The sequence below is a fragment of the Lissotriton vulgaris genome, chromosome 6, assembly GCF_964263255.1.
Source record: "Lissotriton vulgaris chromosome 6, aLisVul1.2, whole genome shotgun sequence".
NCBI classification, from domain to species: domain Eukaryota; kingdom Metazoa; phylum Chordata; class Amphibia; order Caudata; family Salamandridae; genus Lissotriton; species Lissotriton vulgaris.
This window is the reverse complement of record NC_141694.1, coordinates 365,196,301-365,222,994: the sequence shown is the minus strand read 5'-3', so window position 1 is coordinate 365,222,994 and position 26,694 is coordinate 365,196,301. Positions and strand designations below refer to the sequence as shown.

Genomic DNA, 26,694 nt, shown 5'->3' with positions numbered 1-26,694 from the left:
CCTTCGGCCCCGGACGGCCACAGACGGTCCCGCCCTTGTCCCGGGCTTCTCCCGGCGCCCTCCCGCTCGCTCCCGCGAAGCGGTGGCACTGCTCTCCTTATAACTCTACAACTGTATGTTCATGAACTGATAGGCGGGAGGCGTGGCCAGCGGGGAGAGCAGCCCAGGTGTTGCAGGTTGGGCGCGCAGGGGCTCCTGGACGCTGGAGTCCCTGCCTATGCTCGCAGCCCCGCTGGTCCACTCGCCTTTCCCCGCGCTCCTCCTGATAGTCCCACAGCAACCAGCAGCCTCCAGGAACCGATGACGCGCTGCGGGACCCGCGAAGCGGGTCCGGCGAGTTGTGAAGTGAGTGGTGACGGGGGTCCGTTCTGCTAGGGCAAGCAGATATGCCGCGCTCCTCCAAGGTCCAAAAACAAGCAACCAAACAGCTTCAGAGGGTCCCATAGGGGCAAGAGTGAAGCCCGCTTTTCACTCCGTCGGCGGGGGGCGTGGCCAGCGGGGAGAGCAGCCCAGGTGTTGCAGGTTGGGCGCGCAGGGGCTCCTGGACGCTGGAGTCCCTGCCTATGCTCGCAGCCCCGCTGGTCCACTCGCCTTTCCCCGCGCTCCTCCTGATAGTCCCACAGCAACCAGCAGCCTCCAGGAACCGATGACGCGCTGCGGGACCCGCGAAGCGGGTCCGGCGAGTTGTGAAGTGAGTGGTGACGGGGGTCCGTTCTGCTAGGGCAAGCAGATATGCCGCGCTCCTCCAAGGTCCAAAAACAAGCAACCAAACAGCTTCAGAGGGTCACACTCTCTAAATCGTAGGCAGCATAGTGTGCTTGGAGATTTAACAGCATGAAAACACTTTCTGAATCACTGGAATGGAGGGTTTCTAGCCACTAGTATAAAGTCCTGCTTCGACATGCTTACCCCATCCTAAGAGCTAATATTTAGAGTGCAAATTTGTTAAGCGGGGTGATGTGTGTAGCCTGTGTAGTACACTCATAGTGTGTTTGTGAGCTAGTGTAATGAAGGTCAGTGGGATCCATTTTGGATAACCTTGACATTGCCATGCACAAGTCATAGGTGATGACTGTGCCCCCAGACATTGGAAGTGCATTACTCACATTCCTGTTGCAGGAAGGAGGAGACAAGACATGGAAGTGATTAAAGAGAAGAAAGGGCTCCCTTAGATAGTCTGTGGTGCTTTTTGTTAGCAAGGAGTTGCTGATTAATCTTCCTAAACACTGCCATTTGGCGAAGGACAGGTGTGAGGGGAAGAACTGCACAATCTGTTGTGAAAGGTGAGGAAACCTTTAGCTGACACCTGCCCTTTTGTCTTACTCCTTAGGGTCGACAGATGAGTGTCAGGTGCAGAAACCTCACAGCTTTTCATGGCTCTATTGTGGGTGCTCCGCGATAGAGACTACCCTGCTGTGAGGAAAATCAGATAGTGGATTCACGTCTCCGGTCTGCCAGTTGTGTATAAAAGTGGGATTCCACTACTGGACTTGTTGTTACAGTTCCAAGCTCACTGTGGACAAGGTAAGGAGGACTCTGCAGGGTACTCAGAGCACTACTATGCAACCACTACTGGCATTTACCTGACAGCCAGTCTCCCAAAGGTGAGGGGACATCACCTAAGATATGGATCTCTTGCTAGAAGAGCTGTAAAACTGTCCCATAAACCCATAACATGGAGAAGACTGCCTACCTGTTGAGAGGAGACTGCCTACCCTGCAAGGAAAGATACTGTCCAGGAAACAGTGAGTTACAGCCCGTTCTCGGTGGCTGTGAGGATTTCAAAAGAGCAGATCGCTGGACATCGATCCAGGAGGACTCAAACATCCCAGGCCCCCCTAGACTATCCTCCTGGTTCCAGGTGAGAATAGCAAATCTGCAACAGAGTGATTGCTGAGGCCTGGTCAGTGATGTAACTGAGGGTTTAGATCAGCCCATACAGGGTAGCAACTGCTGAAGCGGTGATCAGCCCACTCAGGCATGCAATTATTGAGGCTGAGATCAGCCAATGTCAGGCCGCAATTTCTGAAGTTGTGACCAACCAGTGCAGGGCAATAAGTACCGAAAAGTGTGAGTGGCCTGTGTAGACCTGCATCAGCTGGATTCAATATAAGCCCATGAAGGTGCTGCATCTGTCAAGCCAGGGACTTTGTCGTGGAACCTCCAGCCCCACCAAGGAACGAACACTCGCCAACCCCAGAGGCCTGAAACACTTGCTGTCAATCCAGGGGGGACAACGCTGTATCAGCACTATGCCTCCCAAGCCCATGAGACAGACTGGACGTACCACTAATTGCAGACCAATGCCCAGTACAGGAGATACTTGAGGACAGCCAGCTGGTGGGCCCACACTCATCAGAGTGTGCAGTCTTGCCCAGAGGTACAGATAAGACCAAGGCCGACCTGTTAGGACTGATTCTACCCATGGGCGAATAAGACTAAAAAGACTGAAGACTGTTTTCTTTGGAGAGATTTAAACTGTATTTGTGCCAGATTCATGATACTCTTGGTATTCCCCTAGAGTTCAAGGAGCTTGTCTAGAAATGGGGGGAGAGACTGTGGATAGTTACTGAGCGGGGTGGGTGCAACACCTGCCAAGACAACCACCCATAGATATTAAACTGTTTTAGCTACCAGTTGTGTAGAGTACGGAGTATCAATGTGTTTTAATGTACTTTATTTCCTAAAAAGATAAGCATGAAGCTGACCATTCACATTATTGTATTGTGGATGGATTGTTGAGCTTTGAGAACGAGCATACCCGCACTATTATCCTGAGAAGGCTGTGACTGCTCACCCTCACTGCCCTTAAATTCGAGGGGGAGAACTGTTGTACTTTGCCCAGTTTGCAAAGCAATAGTAGGGTGCACCCCTGGACACTAGAGGCAAACAACGTCGAAACCCTATGGTTGAGGGTCAGTACCCCCTTGGTCCCCTAAACAGGCCCTTAAAGTGTGCATACTGTTTACTGATAGGCCTTCTGTGTGAGTATGTATGTACATGTGAAAATGTTGCAGGGGGAGTGCAATTTATGTGACATGTGAGAGGCAAACAGTCTTGTTGATGACCTTCCTAAAACAATACACTGGAGCACTCCCACAATTTGTTAAAATAACACTGTTTGAGGACAAATAATTAGAAAAGTCAGTCAATAACTCCAAGGTCATGGGATATATTTTCATCGTCTTTATTGTGTTTACGTGCTGACAACCAAGTAGGTGGTCATAGCCGACACATGTTGCTTCCCCAATGGGACTTTTTCATGGCTGTCTGAAGCAAGGTGTGAGGAGACGGATGCTGCACCAATCAGGACATCACCTGTGTGCAGTTCTCAGTCAGAGACATCATATGCCAGAGCCAGCTGCCGGGAAGATTACTGCCCTGAGATCATCTGGCCACTGCCCATGTGCCCAGTGAAGTTGCCAACCCTGTATGCCAGAGAGGAACACCATGACTACTGCTCCCTTATCAATAAGACCATTGCCTGTTTGTGGAGAAAAGCCGGAGACCCCGTATATGAGAGGGGTCACTGTGAAGAAAAGGGACGTTGCCTGGTGCAGCCATCGTCGAGAGGATAGGACGCCGTGGCCTATGCAAAGTCCCCACTTAACTGGAGTGGGGACTATATGAACTACAGGTTCTCTCAGAGGAGGTCTGAAGTCCCGTAGTTACTACAAGCTCGTGTCTCTTGACGCATTAACATCCACACTGTTTGAACACCCCTGCCATATGTCCCTCCATCTGCCTCCCCTCAGACGCTACCCCTCACTCCTAGGCCCGTTCCCTTTCCCTTTGCCTCTTGCATAGAGCACAATGTCTGTAAATAGTAAGCTTGCCTGTGTAATCAACACTCCATCACAATAACTCTGTCTGAACTGAAGCTCTATGGGGAGTTATTCAACCAAACAGTGCTGCCATGCTTATGTACCATTTGGTAGAGATGTAGTTTAACTGTGACTGTTATGACCTGCCAGTTGCATTTGTATTCGACTTACGAGTTGTTGATCTAAGTTTCCGACATGTTTTAACCAAAGCCTCCTGTAGAGATTGATGCTCGTATACAGGGCATCTAGACCCTCTGGGAACTCGTGCAGTGATGTAGTTTGTAACTTGCTACCGTCATTGATGTATAACCTGCTTACATTGCTTGAAAATCAATACAATCGGTTCAAAAAATTAAATAAAGGCACATTAAATAGATAGATAACAAACAATGGAACGTGTGATAAAAAAACAATTTGCACACACTGAAAAATAAACATTTGTTCATTAAAGTGGACAGTGCAGAAGGCAGGATTACACTCAATTTCTGACATTGGAGAAGTTAATATATTTAATGTGTAAATATGTTTAGAAATATAACTTTGCAAACACAATGTACATTAGGTAAAAAAACACAGAAACATAGTTTTAGCCTCCAGGCTGTTAGTGAGAGTATAAAATATGCAGCATCCTACCAGGCCATATTGCCATGGGCTGTGTTGTCAAGGTGACAGAGTAGCTCCAGGGTTTGAGGGTTGCTTGATGAATCATCGGGGGATTCATGACTGCCTGATTCCAATTCCTTCGGCATCCTCCACACAGCCGCACATGTCATGACTTTACTGTCTGAAGCTAAGCAACAGAGGAGAATGTCAACAGATCACCGTATGTAGGACAGCTTCTGTATACAGTGCAGCCACGTCTGCGCCAATCAATAGGCAACGCGCAGCTGCTGCTTAAAACAGTAAGAAGGTTTTAATAAGCCGCCCTCACTGAACGTGGGATGCAGATAAAAAGCCGCAGACCTCCAGCCGACAATCATCGCCATGCAAAACTCGTTATTAGCATACATTTAACCCAGTTCCTAGCGCTGTAACACCAGTGGACAATTTCAGATTAAAATGGCATTGCTGAGAAAAATTCCGGTCCCCTCATCCAGCTACGTTTCTCTTCACTAAACATGCAAAATGTGGGCAATGAACGTGACCTACGTGTGATATCTGCATTACATATCTATGGTAAAAGCGAACATGATTACAATTCGGATTGTGGAATTTAAGCGTAATTCAAATGACCTACACAGTTATTTGTCTGCTATTTACTTCGATAAACTACGCTCGCATCTATATTCGACAAATGTTCCCAAATATTTGAGGGCTTTAATTTTGTAAGTATGGAAACCAAGAGGTGCCCTATGCCCTTGTGGTCCTTTTATGTAGTGCAGTGTGCCATGTTAAACAGATGAGGCTAGGACAGGGAAGGGGTGCGCCTGGGACATGTCAGTAATTACACTAGAGTCCTGGACCAGGGGCATCATGGTATTCACAGGTCAGGCAAGGATCTGTGCCCACTCTTGGTGGAGGGAGAAAGGATTATAAGAGCACTTGTCAGTGGATTGTCATAAAGAATCAAAACTTCCCAAGTGGCTGGTTGTACTTAGATCAGGGCTCCATTACGCGAGGCGCTGTCTGCCAGCCACAGCGCGTGCAGCTGCTCCATCATCGACCTTTGTTCATATAGCCCGCTTGCTGAAGGAAGCTCAGGCTGAAGGGGGTCACGTTTACTGCCATTTATCCCCTCCATACCATTTCGGTACAGTACACACTCGCTAGCTCCACTGTCCACTAACACAAATTATAACAACGTTCAGACGTAAATTCATTAAAATCCCTTTGAAGAAGTAAATCCATTAAAATCGCATGTGATGGTTGGCTAAGTCTAAAGAAGGGTTAATTTTCCAAAACACAAAGCTCGTACGTTCAGTATTCGAAGGTAAATAATATTTTTATAATGTGCTGCTTAGTGGAAAACACAACAGTGTGTTTGAATTTTGATTATGACGCTGTAGACCTAACGTGGGTGTGTATGCTGTTCTCCAGCCATTTTACGGTTGTTGTTTGGTGTCACTCTTTGCTCCGGGTTTAACCTTGAAGCCCGCTGCTGCTGCCTCGAGACGTTGACGTCGAAGCTGGCATCGCGGCGCGTTCAATGCCTGCGAGGCCCTGCTCTTTGATCCGCTCAGGTGGTGCGCTGCCAGCTGGCGGTCGTTCCGCCGTTGCCCTGGGAACGCCAGCTGAAGTGTACACTTCCTGAACCGGCACAGGAGGCACTTCTGCACCATTGCCACCGCGGATCTCACTGTGCCGAGCTGAAGTGGTGGCGCTGCTATAGCTACAGCACAGCTGGTGCCCATTAAGGCTCTCAGTGTGACAGGAACACGCAGCGCGCTCTAAAAGCCCTAAGCCCTATTTCTTTCCCATTGACAAACAGAGCGACTTACCGCTTTCTTTTTTAATGAACAGAACACCCCCCTTCTGCCTGCACACAAATGAAATAAAACAGATTTGGAATGGCTTCATTTGTAAGCTATTTTACCCCCTTGATGGAATGGGCACCTAATTACCTGACCCACCCCAAAACTCATGGAAGGAAAATAAATAAACTAAAGCCTCTCAAGTGACCTTGGTTGGAAGGACGACCAATTATGAAACCCCCTTTAAGAATATATTCCTCAGTTTAAAAAAAAAAAACGTCCCGTTTCCTGGTGTGACATTCCAAAATGGCCATCTAAGGGACGACTGGAATACCATTTTCTTGCCATAAGACTCTCACTTAAACTTTAAACGATTAAAGACTCCTTAATCAATTAGGCGGGTATCTCCTACACGGTATTTCAAGCATTCCTCCCCACCATGAGTTACTAGGGGCATCAGCAACTCCAGCAAGAGCGGACGGGACTACTGTCGATCACAGGATTTTGAAAAATAACATCCAGAAATCGGCATTTCTGCACCAATTTCTTAAAGTTTTGCACGGTATTTCACCCGGAGATTGCTGCTTTTAGCAGTCAAAGTCTCTCGGTGGAATACTCAAATTTGTAACCGGATGAACTGAGATTACCAGTACACTCGCAAAGAAACCCTTAGAGGTATGTTACATCCAGTATAGATGTTGTTGACGGCGCAACAAAGCAACGCATTCATTTTCTGCAAGGTAATCATATAATGAATGCCAAGGCCGCAAAAAGAGATGGAAACCTAACATTGCAGACTCACGTCAAAATATTGAATCCTAAACCTCCCCTTCACCTATTTATCCCAGGAAACCCTCCTCTCTTCTTTGTTTTTGCTCATCAGCAGAAGAGCACTACTGGTTGTGTTACTGGTATCTGCCACTGTAAGTTAAGAAGGTCTGCAAAAGATGGCAGGACCATGTACTTTTGTGGGTAGATGTTGTGATAAACTGTTTTAGAATTTAAAGACCTTTAGGCGTAATGATTCATATGGACATGTGGTTTGCAAGTTGTGTTACTGGACACGTGAGACTTGAAATGTGGAATGAGTAGGTGCCTGTGTTCAAAAGGGGATATAGCTGGTTGCTGGTTTATACTATGTCCAGGCGTCTTTTCTGCAGCTTTATTTAACGTACAATTTTCTGGATTAGAACTAGCTTTTCAATACGGATCTCTGCATCATCACTGCCTCCTTTCGAGACACTAGTGAGGAGTAGTTGTTTGGAAATATGGAATGGCAAGAAGGAAGGAGTCCTACGTAGTTATGTTCCAATCCAATGTGACTAGTGACATTACAGAGCATAGTGATGGGGCACATTTATGTGTGATTTTGGGTTTATGGTTGCTATTATGAAATTCAGCAGGTGCTTCATAGTATGTTAACACTGCCTTGTTTAACCCTTTGCTGGCCCGATGCATCTCAAATAAGTGTGTAGGAGTGTATTTTTTTGCTTTATTTACAGCATAAAAAATCTTGCCTGTCAACCCTAACCTCGGTGTCATAATTACATGATAATTGTTGGACCCGGCCCTTTAGGCAGGTTCACCCCAAGACTTTTTTGCTTTTTTTGCTTTTTCCTTGCCTGTTTCTGTGACCTGGTGTTGGTGATTTTAGGCCTCTGCGCACTTTTTCACTGTGGTACAGTGTAAAGTGCTTGAGCTACAAAATGCGGCTGCGAGACTGTTACTGCGAATTCCTCTCAAGCAGTCAGTCTCTCCGCATCTTCGCTCTCTGCACTGGCTGCCAGTTGCCAGCAGAATAAAATTCAAAGCACTTACGCTGGCGTTCAGAGCTCTGCATAGCTCCTGCCCAGAGTATTTGAAAAACCGCCTCCCAAGATACGCCCAAACACGCGCACTTCGGTCCAACTGCCGTGTTCAGCTGGCCGTCCCACGCTCGAAAAAGGCTCGACTAGGCGGTCGGACTTTCTCGGCAAACGTCACCTCTCTTTGGAACACTTTACCTCAAGAAATTCAGCAGGCTCCTTCTGAACCTTGCTTTAAGAAGCTGCTGAAAACGTGGCTCTTCACCCAACCCCGCTAGCTTCCTTTTTCTGCCTCTAGGTCAACTATGTTCCTCTAGCGCCGGGACACCTCCAAGCGAGGTAGCTGTTCGCGCTCTATAAAATGCAGTATTATTATTATTATGTGTGGTGAGTGACCTGCCCTCCCATAGGAATGAATGGGGAATATGTATGCCCATGGTAGTTCCTGATGTGTAGGGAGTGCAGGGGCAAGTTTGGTATGAGAGAACTCGTGAGACTGAATGCTGCGAAATGGTATATGCGGTATGATTGTGTCTAGTCTAGAAGTGCCACTTTTAGAAGTTGGCATATTTGTGTAATTTGTGTCTGGCGTGTGATTGGCTGGTGAGCCTGGGTCAGGAGTGCCTGGGCCTGCTTGTGGATTGACTGTCTGGTTTGAGGGTGACAGGGGCTGGAGAGCCCAGGAGGTTGTCTGAGTCAGCCCATGGATGAAAGGCAGCATCTGCTGCCAGGGAAGTGGGAGGAGATGGCACCTGATAGTGAAGGGCTGTGCCTGCCAAACCACAAAGCTGGCTCCACCCCCGCTGGGCGACTGTCACCTCTGTCCCTGATACTGACAGGACTTCCCTATAACCAGTTCTAGCTGGTTCTCACACTGCCTACACAAATACTTCAAAGACTTTTCTGTGTATAAGAAGGGGCTGTGTCCCCTTCCAATTTGTTCTTGTTTCTGACTTGAATCTACCAGGGGCGGGCGCTGCCCAGCCCCTGGATGCCTGGAGGACTTCTGGGGGACCCCTCTGCCTTGCCTGGGCTGATGGGGGGACTTTGCTTTGCCCTGGATTCCTGCTGTTTCTCTGGAGACCCTTGTGCTGGGTCCCCTTTTGCTCCGCACCCCTGAAGGACTGTGGGGGCACTAGTGCCTGAGAGGCGCTTTACTTGTACTTTTACTGGACTGGTGACCTTTGGTTGCCTATAGCGCTGGGAGCGCTTTATTTTTTCCTTCTAATGCTTGAGGGCGCTTTGTCTGGACCTTCAGCGCTGGGGAGCGCTGTGAATTGCCTGCAGCGCTTGAGAGCGCTTTATTTGCCGTGGTACGCTTTTCTCTGCCGCTGCCCGGGGCCTACAATCATCAGAGCCCTTGGCCGGGGATCGCCGAGAGAGACCGAAGCATCTGCGCTCCCATTGGCGGAGAGCGGCGAGCCCCCTCAGTGACGCCGCGCTGGGATTGGCCCCAGCCCCGCCGCGTCATCGGCAGAGCCGCGCAGCGATTGGCTGAGGCGTCAAGCGTCATCGAAGGCTCGTCCCGGGAGCCGCACTGCCATTGGCTGGCTCCCGGGTGTCTGCTGAGGCCGCCATGAGGGAGGCCGACGGAGGAGAGGCGGAGAGCGGTAATGGCTGCCTGGGGCTCCCGTGATCTGGAGGGAGCCCCGGAAAGAGAGGAGGAAGTGTGGCCTGATGCTGGGGCTCATGTGTGCGGAGGGAGCCCCGGCGAGAGAGAGAAGTCCGGCGCGAGGCTCCCCGAATGGAGGGAGAGCCTCGAGTGAGGAGAGCCACCGATCGCCAGCAACCGGTGAGTGGGGCAGAAGAAAGGGAGGGGCGCCGGGACACATTGTCGGTGTCCGTCCTCCCCCAGTAGCGCGATCTCGCGCTCCTTGTTCGTGTGAAGCCACGAGGTCTTCCAGGGCGGCCCCGGTTGGCAGTGGGTCGCCCCAACGTGTGTAGAGCCCTGAGAGGCTCCCCGCCCGACTTTGTGTTTAGAGCCACGGAGGCTCTAGGGGGCCATTTTTGATTTACGAGCCCAGCGAGGCTCGAGGGCCATTTCGTGTTGAGAGGCACAGAGTCAGGGCAGCCCCGATTGGCAGCGGGTCGCCCCAACGTAGAGCCTTGAGAAGGCTCTAGGGGGCATTTCTTTGTGTAAAGCCCCGGGGCTAAAGGGGGCACAGTTGTTTTTAGAGCCTGTGGCTCCAACGTTTAAGTCATGTGTGGCTCCAGCAGTGGGTGCAGTTTGCGCCTAAGGATCAGTGAGGACCCTGTCGCAGTTTGAAGTTCCCAGCTGCCCAGCAATTAGTGGGCAGCTGCACCGTTTAGGTCTTGGGATGTTCAGAGGTGCCCAGCAAGTAGTGGGCACCTGCTACGTTTAGGCTTGTGCTTGGACTGGCGCTGCATGGCAGCGTGCCCTGACATTTGGACACAGGGGGTCTTAGCCCCAACAAGGCCAGTTGGCCTAGGGACTGCCACAGGTGGTGGCTTATGTAAGTTTTGCGCAATTGTATGGTTATTGCACCTCTGAATGTGTTTTCTTGCATCATGTGTTATTCCTGCACCTCTGAATGTTTTTAGGCATCATGTGATGTTTGCCCTATTGTATTGTTCTGGCACCTCTGAATGTTTTTAGGCATCATGTGTCTTCCTTTTCCCTGCGCTGCACCTCTGAATGTTTTAGGCATCATGTGTCTTCTTGCGCTGCACCTCTGAATGTATTTTATTGCATCATGTGCTTTGTTCTGAACACCGCTGAATGGGTAGGTTTATGCATCATGTGTTTCCCTTGTCTTACACCTCTGAATGTTTTTATGCATCATGTGTCTTTCTTTCCCTGCGCTGCACCTCTGAATGTTTTAGGCGTCATGTGTCTCCTAGCGCTGCACCTCTGAATGTGTTTGTGATGCATCATGTGCCTTATTCTTAACACCGCTGAATGTGTAGGTTTATGCATCATGTGTTTTTCCTTTACTACTCCTCTGAATGTGTTTCATGCATCATGGGTAATGTGTTCTTGTGTATACCCCTAAATGTATTTTATTCTTAGGTGGTGGTGTTTTGCCTAGTATAGTTATACTAGAGAGGTTATGTGTCCATGCGTGATCTAGGCCTATGGTTATTAGTATTGCGTAGTGTGTACCTACCTTTACCAGTAGTTACTGGTTGTGATTTATAACTGTTATCTTCTGCTATACTTATTCTATTTCTAAAAGTGTTGATTCTGACAGTGGCCCATGTGGCCCTGTCCTGAACATAATCCCTTGTGAATATTGCCCGTGCCAGTTGGCACCATGTATGTTGTGTGATACTATCTGATGTGTTTTTACAATACAAAAGTTATTTTATAATAACCTTGTGTGGAGTTCCTTTTGTAGTGTGCCTAGTATGTTGTTGCTGTTGTGCGCTGGCGCAAATGCTTTACACATTGCCTCCGAGTTTAGCCTTACTGCTCGTGCCAAGCTACCAAGGGGGTGAGCAGGGGTTATCTTCGCGTGTGACTCTCTTGCCCTGACTAGAATGGTGGTTTCTGCCTGGCTTTGGCGTCAGCCCTAGCCTACCAGAAATAGCCAGTTCTAACAATAATTGTTAAGTGAGTTGCATTTCTAAAACAATTCTGAACGGACCGTACCTGATGTTTGAATTATATGACAGGGAGCATAACAAAATCTATGTTTTTTAAATAAAGGTGCATCCAAGCTGGCGGCTGCTAGGACATCGCATGACTTTTGAGGTGTTTAAATTGTATGCGTTTAGGGGGGCGTGGCCAAGATGGCGGCACGGTAGGACGTGAGATTCCGTCCCTCCGGCCTCGCCGTTTTTAGGTCTCGCCTACGCAGCGCGCATGCACTGCAAGGCAAAAAGACCTTTTGGGATCACTTTGGCTTTTCAGCCAAACACGTGCATGCGTTCCATTGCCTTCAATGGCAACGCGGGCACGTGTAGCGATTTCCTTGGGGGAGCGAGCGCCGCCATATGGTCGCACGCCCTCGCAAGGAAATCACGCAGGCTCCTTCCCCCTCTACCTGCTGCAGCACGAGCCCTTTAGGCTTTGCCAAGGCTTGTTTCTTTATGTACCAGTTCTTCTTTAAGCTCCACTGTCTGAGGAATCGCACTAAGCGTTAAGACAACCGCGTCAAGTTTCTCTTGTTGTGCCCGAATGAATAATATCTATGCAAATGCCTCTTTTCTGCCAGATTCCGACGCTGTGTGGTATGCACATTACGGGCTCTCTGTTCAGCAAAGAACGCGTCCTTCAAAATGTGGCAACTATATTTTACGTTATTTCACTGTGGAGGGACGAGAAGATGTTTGCCAAATTTTAATGTCATCAATACTCAAATGATTTAAATTTAGCAGTACTTGATTGCACTTAACAGACGATAGGCATACACATCTTTCTTTTCCTAATACACGGATATACGAACGCGGAAGGCGGCCCGGCTGGGACCTAGCGAGGGGTGTTTAACAGGAGCCATACAGCCCTGTGGTTATCATTAACACGCTAACAATACTATTGTGAAGAGGATACAGTGTGAGAAGTCCAGGTTTAACAAATTAAATATCTTCATTGAAATGAATCCTACTGGCAGCCTTATATAGGGTAAGACAACATTTTAAAAGGATTACAGCCACTATATAAAGAAGATACAAATATATAAATAAACAATTGTGGAGAACAAGAAAGTTTGTGAATAGTTCGGAAGATATTCTGAGGTTGATATGAACCGAAGGGAGACAGTGAGTTAAATTTGAACAACAGAAGAAAATACCTAATAATAGGATTGATTAACTGGCTATCATATTAAGAGAACGAACATTGATGACAGAGTGGAAGGAACTTATGATCTGTCCTGAAGATGGTGGGAGTAAACATTTAGTCCCGCCAAAACGCGTCAACGCTAATACAAATTGTTAAATCTGGGACAAGACAATTAACATAATAACAAATTGGTGTTACATGTTTTGTCACTAGTCAGTTACAGGTTAACTTGTAAAAGGCATATGGTTATTGCCTGACAATAGCTCTTTCCCTCCGTCCAACATAGTATGTTAGTGGTTTGTTATTGTTCATTATGTGCAGACATTGTTTGATGTCTTTTTGATATGTGATGCTGGTTTTATAATGAATTTATGTTTTTTATATTATATGTTTTTTAAAGAAATAAACTTTTGTACAATCCACATCCTCTTTGGAGTTGTTCCAGAGTATGAATGTTTTTTTAATTTTTTTTTAAAAACACTTTATTAAGGCTGCTGAGGCAATCCACGTTAGTACAGAACGAATATACACCATGTACATATGAATATCAGGTATCACAGTCAACATATCAATTAGTACATTTAAGTGTCCAGCAGGATTGCGTAGTAGAACATTGTGGATGTTACGGTAGAAACATTTTCTGATAAGGCAACAGAGATGTATAGAAATTAAAACTAATAGCCCAGAGTATGAATGTTGAGTGTTTGGAATAAGTAATTGATACTTTCGCTAGTCCAGAGGGTAACATATTCTTACTCATATAGTAACTGGTGCTCTGACCCTTTTTGGATTTTAAGAGCCCCTCTCCTTGGTTTACAAGATCAATATCTAGCGTCATCTTGTGGAAGGAAAAGAAAGCGACCGTGTGTTACACACCTTGTAAACTCAGCCTTGTGTAACAGAAATGATAGAAGGAACCAAGAAATGGCTAGAGGCGATGTTCATCTAGATTCTAATGCTACGTCATTCACACTGTAAGGGGTTGCTGTGTTTTCGAAACCAATCTCCTATTATGCACGATATATGCCCTTGCACCACTGTGCAAACAAATGCAATCTTTCTTCCTAAACGGTTAGATAAGTGTATTACCTGGAGCAAGGCGCACGGAATTGCCCCCCTAAACAGCCCTCCTAGTTGTGATGTGTAAGGCATCTCTACCTACCGTCTTCAAACACCCTGTTAGCGAATGTTCTCGTGCCAGAGCTGCAAGTGGGGCTGGTCCAGCTGGTGCTCAGCACCAATAGCACAGAGGAGAGGCTGTGCCGTTAGGGCCAGAGCTGCCGAATTTGGAATTGGAGAAGCAGGTGCCAGTTTCGGCGTGCCCTACATTCTGGGTAAATCCCTTATCTCCCCATGCCTAAAAATGTGACCTAGTGCAATGTATCTGGTTCTCATGTAAGGCGCTCCAATATCTTTGGGTTCTTGTTTGTACTATCTAAAAAGGCATAAGATGCCGATACATATTTAAAAAAATGAAACAGGTCCCTACCAGGCCATGTATTCACATTTTTAAATTTAAACCTAGCACTGTGTTTTCTTTTCATGACAATGTTTACAGGAAACCTTAAGCTAAAATAAGTCAGTGAATGGGCGTCTGATAGATTTCACTCGTTTTAGTTCATGTTGCATAGTAAATGTGTCCCAGTTTCCACAGAAGTCTCTCCTTTTCCCAGATCTGTTTCTTTAGTTTTGTATTTCGTGTAATATGTGGATTTTGTGTAGCATATAATACAACTGAGTCGCCTCTGGGTAAGCTCAGGGTGTGGATGGGTGTTGATGACTAAGCACTTTTGAGAGCTCTGATGGTGAGACTGAAAGCATTGGTGAGTTTCTGATATTGCTTGTCACTGTGTCATGAAGGTGTACTCAGTACATGATCATTCAATCCTTGCCTTCTCCACTGAGCGTACACAGTGATGATCACATGCACGCAAAATGGAATATGATTTGGAGTGGGGGAGGAGACCTACATCTGTGGAAATATGGACAGTGCCAAAGGAAACACAATGTGAGTGGAAAAGGGAGCGGTGGTGTGCAGAAGATAAAAGGAAGTGCATGCAGAAGGAACAAATGAAGACGAATGGGAGCTAATCACTGGCAAAAATGGGAGCTAATCACTGGCAAAACCATAATTGGTCAGACCACTTTGTCATTCAGTTCACGTTAGAAATACGAGGGAATGTCAAGGCCAGATCACTCATGGGCAAAGAATTTCGTAAATGGAAATCTATGGATCTTCCTGGATTCATTGATGTATTAAGTAAATCCATACCTTTGCCACATGACGACCTGGACTATGGCGAAAAATTATTGTCAAACTGGCTACGCCACGCAGCTGACCTTTTTGCCCCCCTGGTACAGGTCTCTAGTATTAGAGGGAACGATGCCCATAAATGGTTCACCCAAGAACTGAGAACTCTTAAATTAGGGGTACGACAAAAGGAACGGAAGTGGAGAGTAAATTACTCCCCACAAGACAGAGAAGTGTACTGCGCTGCTAGGAAGGAGTTCCAAAAAATCTTGCACCAACATAAAACTAACTACTTTCTCAGAAAATTTTAACCTCATCCAATAAAACTAAAGATATATTTAACATAGTTAAGGAGCTTTGTGACGATGATAGGACAGCCCCTTCAATAGTTCCTACTCAGAAGTTGTGTGACTCTCTGAATGAATATTTCAGAGAGAAAATTGTCATGATAAAACGCAACATTGCGAGCTCCCCTACATCATCTCCTTTGGATGATATTTTTAACAACCCTGTCACGTTAGATGCCTTCCCGGCTATAGACTCTAATACCTTTTCCGCACTCCTGGCACATGTCAAGTCTGGTTCACCCGACGACATTTGTCCACCCCATATCTTTACAGAAATAGGGCAAACTATACCTCAAGGGGTCCTTCCACTGCTAAATGATTCACTGGATCAGGGAAAGGTACCTGTAGGTTTTAAACATGCCCTACTTATTCCCTTGATCAAAAAACCTGGCCTGGACCCCCACGAACCATCAAATTATCGTCTAATATCCTTGTTACCATTTCTTTCAAAAATTCTGGAGGCACATGCTTCTAGCTGTCTCTCTAGCTTTGTTGAATCCACTGGATATTTGGAACCTAATCAAGCCGGGTTTCGACCAGGCCACTCTACCGAGATGGTGACACTGGCGGTCCAGGATGTACTTAGATGCAATGCGGACAAGGATATTCATCAAGCACTAGTACTTCTGGACCTGTCGGCCGCGTTCCACATGGTCGACCACACCATCTTGGTCGACCGTGTCGAGCAGGCGGGCCTCAGAGGCTCGGCCTTGGGATGGCTGAAATCATTTATTTCGGACCGCACCCAGGCAGTGAGACTGGGAACCTTTACAGCCCCTAAAATTAAAAATGAATGCGGTGTCCCTCAGGGATCGTCCTTGTCCCCACTTTTATTTAATTTGTATCTACGGCCCCTGTTGTATTCGCTGAGAAAGTTTAAAGTTTTAATTTTTAACTACGCTGATGACCTGCAATTGATTTTCCGCCTGGATTCCCCTGGCGCTGCCACCGAATTTCGGGAGGCCATGGTTCACATCCAGAGATGGATGAGTCTTAATCATCTAAAACTAAACCCAGGCAAAACTGAATTGATTTTGCCTGGGAAGAGTGAACTTCACTGGGGGCCACATTTTTGGCCTCCAGAAATGGGAAATCCCCCGGCCAAGTCTCATACAGTGAAAAGCCTAGGGGTTACTTTTAATGAAGATCTCTCTCTTAAAAGTCAGGTAGGGACGGTGGTATCCTCAAGCTTTTTCCAACTCCGTAAGATCAGGAAAATTGCCCACCTGTTAACTTACTCTGCTCTGATCCAAGTTGTGATCGCTCTCGTGCTGTCCCGACTGGACTACTCCAATAGCTTGTATTTGGGTCTTCCAGTCGGGCAGCTCAGGAGACTACAGCTGGTTCAGAACCAAGCGGCCAGGCTGATCTGCAAGCTACCCAAGTGGCAGTCCATCAGGCCGGGTCTTGCTAGTCTCCACTGGTTGCCAGTAGCGCAGAGAGCAACCTTTAAAGCTGGATGCATTATCTTTAGGGCTCTACAAGGTAAGGGCCCCGGATTTATTAGCAGCCTGCTTGTTAGGTATACCCCCTCACGTGCTCTTCGCTCGGGTCATAAGAGCTTGTTAGTTGTGCCTCGCATTAGGAAACAACGTCAGGGAGGCAGCTCTTTTCACTTTCTAGCTGCCTCCCTGTGGAACTCTCTGCCACTGACACTGAGACTCCATGAAGACATCCTGGCTTTTAGACAAGCCTTTAAAACTTGTCTTTTTAGGCAAGCTTATCCATAGTTAATTCTGTCTTTTCTTTTGTTGTGTTATGTCTCTGCAAATCTTCCAATAGCGCCATGAAGCCTACGGGCGTACGTGCGCTCAATACATTTTATTTAACATAACATTTAACAAAATACCATTTTTTTGTGAAACCAACGCTTTGTATGTGTTGTAATCACTTGCCTATTTACTAGATTACAACTACACAGTTACGTTATCTAATAATCACTTTAGGGACGGAAACTGTATGCAACTTCCAACGCTTTGAAATATATATAATACGTTTAAATATTTTTAAATATATACGCACAAAAATAAAGGAGACACATTCGTTAATAAGGCACAAAAGGGCAGATTTACAAGCCACTTGCGCCTCTTTTGCGTCACTTTTTCCATGTTAAAAGTGACGTAAAAGTGGCGCAAGTGGATGTAAATCTGCCCCCAAGTATTTGCAGCTACAATGTTCTAGAAGCGTGCAAAATTTAGCGTCCCCGAAGGTCTTACTTATTTATTCAATTAATTTACCGCGCTGCCAAAGGGAGTCTTTTACAACCGCCTTCTCTAACATGCAAGCCGTCGCCCACCACCCTTTATATGTGTTAGACATAACTACCACCAACACCGGCGCACTACAATATCTTTAGGGGTGTTATTGGTGCTTTAAAGTGCATTTCTTCTACATTAAATGTAAGTGCGCCGTGCCTGCAGGTCACTTGAGTCCTTTTGCTGTATATGTGTTTTTTAGTATAGTCCTACTCTATGCATTTTGCAACCTTATATTCTTCTGGCCATACCTATTTATTTATTACATGAGTTTTCACAATGGACAAAGGGAGTGTTTTACAGCTGCTTTCTCAGCTATGTAATCGTTACCGCACCACCCTCCATAACATGTATTTCACAAACTAGCACCATCCCTGGCGTGCTGCAACGTCTCTGAGCAATTTCTGTTCTCAGTGTGCATATTCTCTTTCTTAAGTGTTACTGCACGTCCCTGCAGTTTACTTAAGTGCACTTTCTGTGTGTGGGCGCTTTTTAGTGTAGTACAACTTACGTACTCCATGGCCTCCTAATATGTGCCCACCTGCAATTCATTTTTTATTAAAACCTTTGCTGCACAATAAACAAGCACTGGCATAGCCAATAGGTCTCGCCTTTAGGACCTTATAAGTATTTAGTTATGCAGCACAATATCATTGGTACAACAGCATCAACTGTTGCATGGCTAAACATTTATAAGGTCCCAAAGGCGAGACCTATTGGCTATGCCAATGCTTGTTTTAGCGTTGTATTTGCCCCATCCCCTGGTCCCCAAACAACCGAACATGGATCGGAATCGGCTTGCTCTTCCTCCAGTGCTGGTGTGGAGGATTCTGGCAGCCGCATCGGCGCTCCCGACTGGGTGCCTGATCAGGCAGCGACGGAGCTGAGACAGGTGCGCTGGCGGGCGCGGCTGCGCCTCTGGGGAGACCCGGGAGAGTCCTGCGACAGCGCTGTGCAGACGAGCTGCGGAGCCAACCACAGGGTCGAACACCACGCGGAAAGCCTGCTGCAGGTCGCAGTTGGTGAACTGTCAACGCAACGTGGGACCACAGTAGCTGCTCGGAGAGAGGCCTGCATTTCACCAACCATTTTGCCTTCTTCCCTGCTCTGGCCTGCGCGCGGGAGACCGCGGTGCCTGAAGACCTTTGATTTCAATCCACGGGGCCCGAGAGAGTAACCGGCCTAACGACCCGCCCAGCCTGGTGCACGAATTGGCACCCAACAACGCAGCAGACAGTATGGTGATCGCTGGCCAAATTGATCTCCTATGAGTGAGGCGTGAACGCCATTGGCAACCCTGCCTGACCTTGCCTGGCTCCTACCCACCATAGCAGTGGCTGCTCCGGGAGCCTGACATTGTCCAGAGGCGATCACCCAGTTGAATATCGGGGTCTCCCCCTCCTCCCCCCAGGGCCCTGCTGCTGATGAGGGGTAGGGGGTGGGGTCTGCGCTTGCTGCTTGTGAATGACTGAACTGTGAGCACCCCATCCGGCTGTCAGTTAGAGCTGACCTAGGCCTCTCGGCCGGCCTAGAGACCCGCCCAGCCAGGCGCAAGAATTGGCACCCAAAGACGCGGCAGACAGTCTGGTAAACCCCACACTGGCCATCTGATAAAAGGCAAAGGCTGAGGGTACGCCTGCTGCCTGTGAAGGAGTGAGCTACTACCTGAAGAGTGGCCAAGTGCAGCCAGTGCATCCCTCCACGAGTGCGCCTTCATCAGTACCTTCGCTGAGTACCCCACCCGGCTGTAGGTTCGAGCTGACCTAGATCTTTCCACGCGCCATTTTGCATCGTGGGAGCTGAGATCTCTGAGGCCAAAAAGGCTGCCTGGACAGTACGGGATCCGGTCGCGGTGGTGAGGTAGGCCTGGGCGCACTCTTGCTACATACCACAGACACACTTCGGCAGGCCTTCAACCTCCTGGTTCCCGTCCACTTATCCCAGCCAAGACATCGGAGCTGGTATGTATGTGGGCTTGGTGTGCCTACGAAGATACAGACCTCCCCAAGCCACCTCCTCGGCCTTAATGGGGTCCCAAGGGGATCGCGGCACGAGCCGCTGTCCCCTTGGGGAATTTCGCATGGTGGAACAAGCCACACAGCGCATGAGGGCTCTAGGCAGGCAGGGGGCGGGGCTTAGCAGCGCGAGCAGAGCAGGCGGCAGTTAGTTGAAACAGGGTTTTTCTGTGAGGAGATTGGGAGGCTGAAGTTTTTGTGACACAAGCCTTGCCATTTTCCTCATTTTCTGATAGTTTTTTCTTTTTTCTTCAGGCTTTGCTTTAGGATGGCAGAGTCAGAGGCTGTGAAGGAGGCATTGCCCATTATTTATGACGCAGGTCGTGAGGACCTATTGCAGCCTGGTGTTTCAATAGTTTTAGCGGCGGTGGGGAGACACCCGAAGCGGATGGCAGCTCAAGGAGTTTCAGAAGCAGTGGCAGCTTGTTTACCAGCAAAGAGCCGGTCGCAAGGGGCTGTGGATCGTGCTGAGATGGAACCATCCACGCTGCAACATAGAGGTCGTACGGCACGCCACAGCAGAGCCAGCAGGTCACAGGCTACCAGATGTCACTCGCTTCCTGACAAGTCTTCATGTCAGTTGAGGGCGGTATCTTCTCTCCGCATGGGGCGTGCTAGGAGGAGAGTACAGGGCAGGGGTGGTACTGCCTCCAGAAGCCTTACTACAACAAGTTCCCTGTCAAGCAGGTTGTTATGACATCGGGGTGAAGGAAAATTTGGTTTTGCCTGCACCTCCATCAGCTTTTAAGAGAGCGCACGTTGGAGGCAAGGTGCTCACAAACATAGTAAATTTTAAAGGAATGTCTTCCATTAATATTGCGCCTCCTGTGTCTTTTGAGGGACGCTCTGCTGTTCTGGTGGATTATTCCAGTGACAGAGGTGATGACAGTAAGGTGGTGCAAATTTTGGCAGAAGGAACGCACAATAGTCCTAACGATATTGTTGTTCAGGTGCAGGGTACTGCAGGGGAGGGAGCCGTTCCAGAGGTGTTTTTGGCTCCGGTGCTTGGGGGCCTGCCTGGGGAGTATGTCAACTCATATTTACAAGACAATATGAACACTTTAACTGTTGACTTAACAGACTCAGCTTTTGAGGCGGTTCAGGAATTGGATGGTGCTGACTCACTTTCTCAATATATATACCCTATGTCACGTTCTGAACCTCCTGGTTATTCTTCAGGATTTGAAGCTATTTTTCCGGAATCTCGTTCTCCTCCTTGTTTCTCACAGATTTCTTTTGACTCTGCATTAGGCCCAAGTCGAGGGCAACAGGTCTGGGTAGATCATGCCACTCCATCTTCGGCAACGGGCAGTGCACGCAGGTTCGGGATGGTGGTAAGTGGGTAGCGGCGTCTGGCACGAGCGGCTGGAAGTCTTCATCTTATAAGGTCCTGCAGATGGCGGAGGGCGTGTCCAAGTACAAGAAGGCGAAGCATGGTGCGGCTGTTGGTAAGGGTGTTGTGTCACAGAGCGGATCAAAGGCGGATTTTTCTGTGACCAATTGGGATTGTTATGATGGTGGAGTGGGAGACGGGGAAATGCCGAGTGGGAGTAATAATGATTTGGTCATACCTGATGAATATGCTGGTCAAGGTTTGGTGGATGAAAATATACATGAAGGTTTTCTATTTGATGATGGGATTTTTGATTCAAGAGCTATGGGTCAAGAACAAGTAGCGGCTACAAAGTGGTTGTGTCAACTGTTGTTGCTAGTATTATTCAGAGGTCACGAGCGGGCAAGACAGCGGAGCAGGAATAGCTTCGGGGGCAACAACGGCGAGAGGATCCCCAGGAGTTCCAGAAGAGGGCTACTCAATGGACATCAGGTAGGCCTCAGTGGTGGTCTTCTTGGCCGCAACCTTTGACAGACAAACCCAGTGTACGTTCAGTGGGGGTGGGTGATGACTCAGTGAAGGAAGGTTCGGGTTTCGGGGGGGGGGGGAGACGGTTGGTAAATCTGCAGAACAGGTGGCAGTGGGTTCAGGTGCTGTGGGATCAAATAAGGCGACAAGCACTGATAAAAAGGTTAGCACTGATAAACAGGTTTTGGATGGGTCTGAATCCTCATCTGGGCAAGTTTCAGGTGCTGTTCACCCCATGCATAAAAAATTACCTTACATGGGTTTGTCCATGCCCCTGGGAACGCATTTGGCTGAGAAAACTAAGAAGAGGATTTGGGACCACAATTTTGTAGACGTATTCAAGCTCCTTCATAGGGATATTCAAGCGAAGGAGGGGTCCAAGGAAGAAGAGTGGGAGCTTTCGAGGCGTCCTAGAGTTCCCCAAAAATATCGAAAATTTGACGGCAGTATTTTTAATCTATGCAAGCGTCTATTGTGAAAAACATCACGACAGGGCTGTTACAATGTTTAAGTATATTGATATCCTACGCAAAGCACACTTACAGTCCGGGGGATTCGCATGGCTCAACTATGATGAGGAGTTTAGGGCTAGAGTAAGTCTTTTCCATGATAAGCCTTGGGGGATGTGGATCAGGAACTGTGGCTTCAGTGGATGTACTCATCTCAGACGCCCGTGACAACGCATACTGCAAGCGGGTTCCCAATTACTTATCGGCCCTTTCTGCCTTGCCTTGCCCAATTTGGGGCGGGTGTTGTGGTTATAAATCAACTACCAGTTACGGGATCCTGTTAGAACTTTAATCGAGGTTCCTGCATCAGGCAATTTTGCAGGTTTAGGCACGAATGTTCACAGTGCAGTGGGAAACATGCCATCATCCAGTGTTTTGCCAACCAAAGGTTTGGGGATCAGGGAAAATCACCAAGAGGTAGGGGAGCTTTTCCGCAGTTTATCTCAAATTAAGTTATCAGTCATGAAACAGTGGTTGGAAGGGTATCCTGATACGGAATCAGCTTAAAAACTCTATTGGGGTTTCAAGGAGGGTTAGGAAGATAGGTTATCAGGGTCCCGTTATAATAGATGGTCTGACAATTTAAAATCGGCTAAGGAGTTGCCTCAAGTGGTGCAGAAGAAATTGGATTTGGAGATACAGGAGGGCAGGATAGCAGGTCCATTTAAGCACTGTCCTTTGAAGAATTTGATGATATCTCCGTTTGGTTTTGTTACCAAACAATTGGCAGGTGAATTTAGACTAATCCATCACTTATCGTGGCCGGAGGGCCAGTCTATTAAAGACTTAATTTCCCCGTCAGACTCCAATGTGTCTTGTACATCTGTTGATGATGCCCTGAGGATGGTATGCACAGCTGGGAGTGGTGCAGAACTGCCTAAAAGTGATATCCAGTCAGCGTTTCGTTTACTGTCCAGTTACCCATCGGATTTTGAGCTGTTAGGCATGTTTTTCAATGATTCGTTTTACATAGACAGAGTCCTCCCAATGGGTTTTTCGGTGTCATGTGCACTTTTCGAAATGTTCAGTACTTTTCTTCAGTGGTGTTTTTCGGAAAAAAGTGGTGACAAACAGGTATGTCACTATTTAGATGATTTCTTGTTTATTGTCAAAGCTCAGTCACATCAGTGCCACAGATGCCTGAACATTTTCCAAGAATTGGCTGAGGAGTTCGGCGTTCCTTTAGCTCCAGGAAAAACGTAGGGTCCAGGTACCAAACTTACATTCTTAGGTATTGAAATTGACACAGAACTAATGATGGCTAGGGTTGCCAGCGACTAATGTGATTGAGATTAGGTCATTTTTATTGGAGATCATTGACAAGGAAAAAATTCAGCTCAAGCAGGTTCAGCGTCTATTGGGCTATTTGAATTTCGCTTGCCGCGTGGTGCGTACTGGCAGGACCTTCTGTAGACACTTGGGGATGGCGATGTCTGGGGCATTTATTTCTCATCACAGGATTAGGCTCACCAAGCAGATTAAGTAGGATTTACTGATTTTGCTGCAATTTTTGAGGGATTCTAATAGAGTCTCTCTATATTTTGTGGAGGATGATACCATCTGGCATTTTCAAATTTTTTCTGACGCTTCTGGAGCACATGGCTTCGGCATTTTTTGGGAGGGTCGTTGGTGTGCGGAAAAATGGCCTCCATATTGGCTACAACAGGGCCGAAGCATAGCCTTTCTTGAATTGTTTCCTCTCATTGTGGCTGTTTTAGTTTGGGGGAGGAGTTTAAGGACAGAAATGTTATTTTTCATACTGACAATATGGCTATTGTGGAGGTAATTAACAAGCAAAAGGCAAAAGATGTGCGTGTATTACACCTGTTGCGTGTTTTTATGCTGCAGAGTCTCAGATTAAACATTGTGTTTTGAGCGAGACACATTCCAGGTGTTAATAACTCAATTGCGGATGCGCTGTCTCGATTCAATTGGCATAAATTTCGCAGTTTAGCGCCGGGGGTGGATGGCTGTAAAACTTCGATCCTGAAAGACATCTGGGCGCTGGCGGAATGAGAATTGTTGATCTGGTGGAAAATTCTATAGCCCCTTCTTCTAGACGCAGTTATTGTCAGGCCTGGTTGGAGTTTTTAAGTTATATTAAGTTACACAAAATGGTTCTTTCTACAGAGGGGATCAGAGAGGTTATGTTACGGTTTGTTTTGCATTTGGTCAATTTGGGGTTATCTCATACAACAATCTCAGGAAAATTAGCCGGCATTTCGTTTTATAGTCAGTTGTGGTGGGGACAGGAGTTCACGGGGGATTTTTTATTAAGGCGTATGTTGAAGGGTCTGGGGAGAAAACGTTCATTTTCTTCGGAGTTACGTAAGCCAATCACTTTTCACATTTTGCAACAAATTTTAAAGCAGTTAACAGTGTGCTGTTATGATTTGTGGGAGGTTTCACGTTTTAGACTTTGTATGATTAGGCTGTTTTTTGACGCTTTTAGAGCTTCCGAGTTGTTAGGTTTGCGGGATCAGAAGGGCATGCAGTTAGAGGATATTCAAGTGCAAGGTGGGAAGGTTAGGATTCTTTTGAGGAAGTCAAAAACTGATCAGCTGGGAAAAGGCACTTGTATCTTTTTAAAGGGTAGCGGAGTGCAGGATTGTTGTCCAGTGAAGAAATGGGAGTCATTTTTTGTTACCTTAGGCCTGCAACGTGGGGACATATTCATTCACAAGAATGGGAGTAAAATTACTAGTGGACAACTATTGGCAGTTTTACGTAAAACGTTGTCATTGTTGGGAAAAAACCCTGCACTTTTTGGGACTCTCTCTTTTCGGATAGGGGCAGTGACCGAAGCTTACAGATTGGGTTGGTGTTTGGATGACATAAAAAAGATTGGGAGATGGAAATCGGATTGCTGCACACGTTATGTAAGGAAATAAGATGTTATTTACTATATGGACTAATTTTGTTTTTTCCCCGCCTAGGTCGTGTTAAATATTTAGTATCATCAAAGAGGCGGACATGGATAGTTGGCCATTCGTTTGTAAAGTGGTCAGCCAGCTTCGCCCAACAGCAGATTTATTGCCGAGCTCTTGGTTTGCCTAGCAAGGGACATGAAGTTTTATGGCAGGGGAAAGGGGGGATGAAGTGGGATGATTTATTTCCTATGCTCTCTGAGCTGTCTTCTGCTAGAGGTTTCCCTGATTTATTAATAATTCATTTGGGGGAAAATGATCTTGTAGCATTGTCCGGTTTATCTCTTTTGAAGAAAATTAAATTGGACTTGGCGGTGCTCAAGAATAACTGGGTAGGTACAACTCTGGGTGGGACTGAATTTATTTACAGGCACCATTGGAGGGGAGCTTGTAACCACACAGCGATGGAAAGAGCTCACAGGAAACTCAATCGGGAAATTCAATTTTTTTTGTTCTGCAATGGGTATAAAGTTTTTAGCTCATGATAATATCACGGGTGCGGAAAATCATCTTTTCAGGGAAGACGGGGAGCACTTGTCACAAATGGGCCAGGCATACTATTTAATAGAGTTGAGAGATCTATTGGCGGATTTTTGGTGCAAGAATCTTTGGTGTCCCTTTAATATCCACTAAGGTCTGTGGCAGCACACAATTTTTGTTTAAGGGGGGTGGACCAGGAAAACTCTCTGGTTTTCCTGGGTGGCATTTTCCTTGGGGGTTGGAAGGTCTGGAGCGGGCTTATCCTTCCCTCTGGGGTGGGGTTGGGGGGTTTGTAAAGGTTGATTGGGATTGTGCATTTCATGGGGTATTTTTGATGATAAGTCTTGTGGGGAATATTTGGTTGGATAGCAAAAAGTTTCAAGAGTAATGACAATGGGGTATTTGTTCCAAGAATGTTTATTGTAGCAAGATTCTAATTTATGTTGACTGGCGTTGACTGGCCTAATAAAGTGACCTTTTATGCTAAGTGCAAATATTTGGTGTGGTTGTTCTTATTGTGCGATGGGGTCCCAAGGGGATCGTGGCATGAGCCGCTGTCCCCTTGGGGAATTTCGCGTGGTGGAACAGTCCACACAGCCCGTGAGGGCTCTAGGCAGGCAGGGGGCAGGGCTTAGCAGCGCAAGCAGAGCAGACGGCAGTTAGGAAAACAGTGTTTTTTTTCAGTGAGGAGATTGGAAGGCTGTCGTTTTTGTGACCCACCCATCCTCCCTATAAAAAAATCCAATAAAAAATAAAAATAAAAATAAATCACATTAGGTCAGGTAGCATTTTCCTGGTCGCTGATTTTCCTTTGGGGCATTTTTTCTTGGTCTTGGGGGTTGGATGGTCTGGAGCAGGCTTATCTTTCCCTCTGGGGTGGGTGAGGGGGTTGGAAAGGTTGATTGGGATTGTGCATTTCATGGGGTATTTTTGATAAGAAGTCTTGTGGGGAATATTTGGTTGGATAGCAAAAAGTTTCAAGAGTAATGACAATGGGGTATTTGTTCCAAGAATGTTTATTGTAGCAAGGTTCTAATTTATGTTGCCTGGCCTAATAAAGTGAAATTTTATGCTAAGTGCAAATATTTGGTGTGGTTGTTCTTATTGCGCGACACGGTCATATGGCTTTGGCCGGGCCGTCCGCGCCCTCCAATGACTGAGTGCCCCTGATCCTAGGTTGCCACATGTGCTGCATCGGGGCTGCTGGACTGCTTCAGCAGCAGGTCTTTGAGGGTCTTCTTTACAACAAAAAATACTCCAAAGAA

The 26,694-nt window shown here is 47.0% G+C and overlaps 1 protein-coding gene across 2 annotated transcripts in view; it reads right to left on the bottom strand.

Moving 5' to 3' along the window:
* EIPR1 (EARP complex and GARP complex interacting protein 1) overlaps positions 1-26,694 on the bottom strand; it is a 919,114-nt gene that overhangs the window by 512,477 nt on the left and 379,943 nt on the right. For both annotated transcript variants that reach the window (XM_086926388.1, XM_086926389.1), the window contains one exon: positions 4,458-4,614. In XM_086926388.1, coding sequence (XP_086782514.1) covers positions 4,458-4,614 — 157 coding nt within the window. The remainder of the gene's footprint in view (positions 1-4,457; positions 4,615-26,694) is intronic.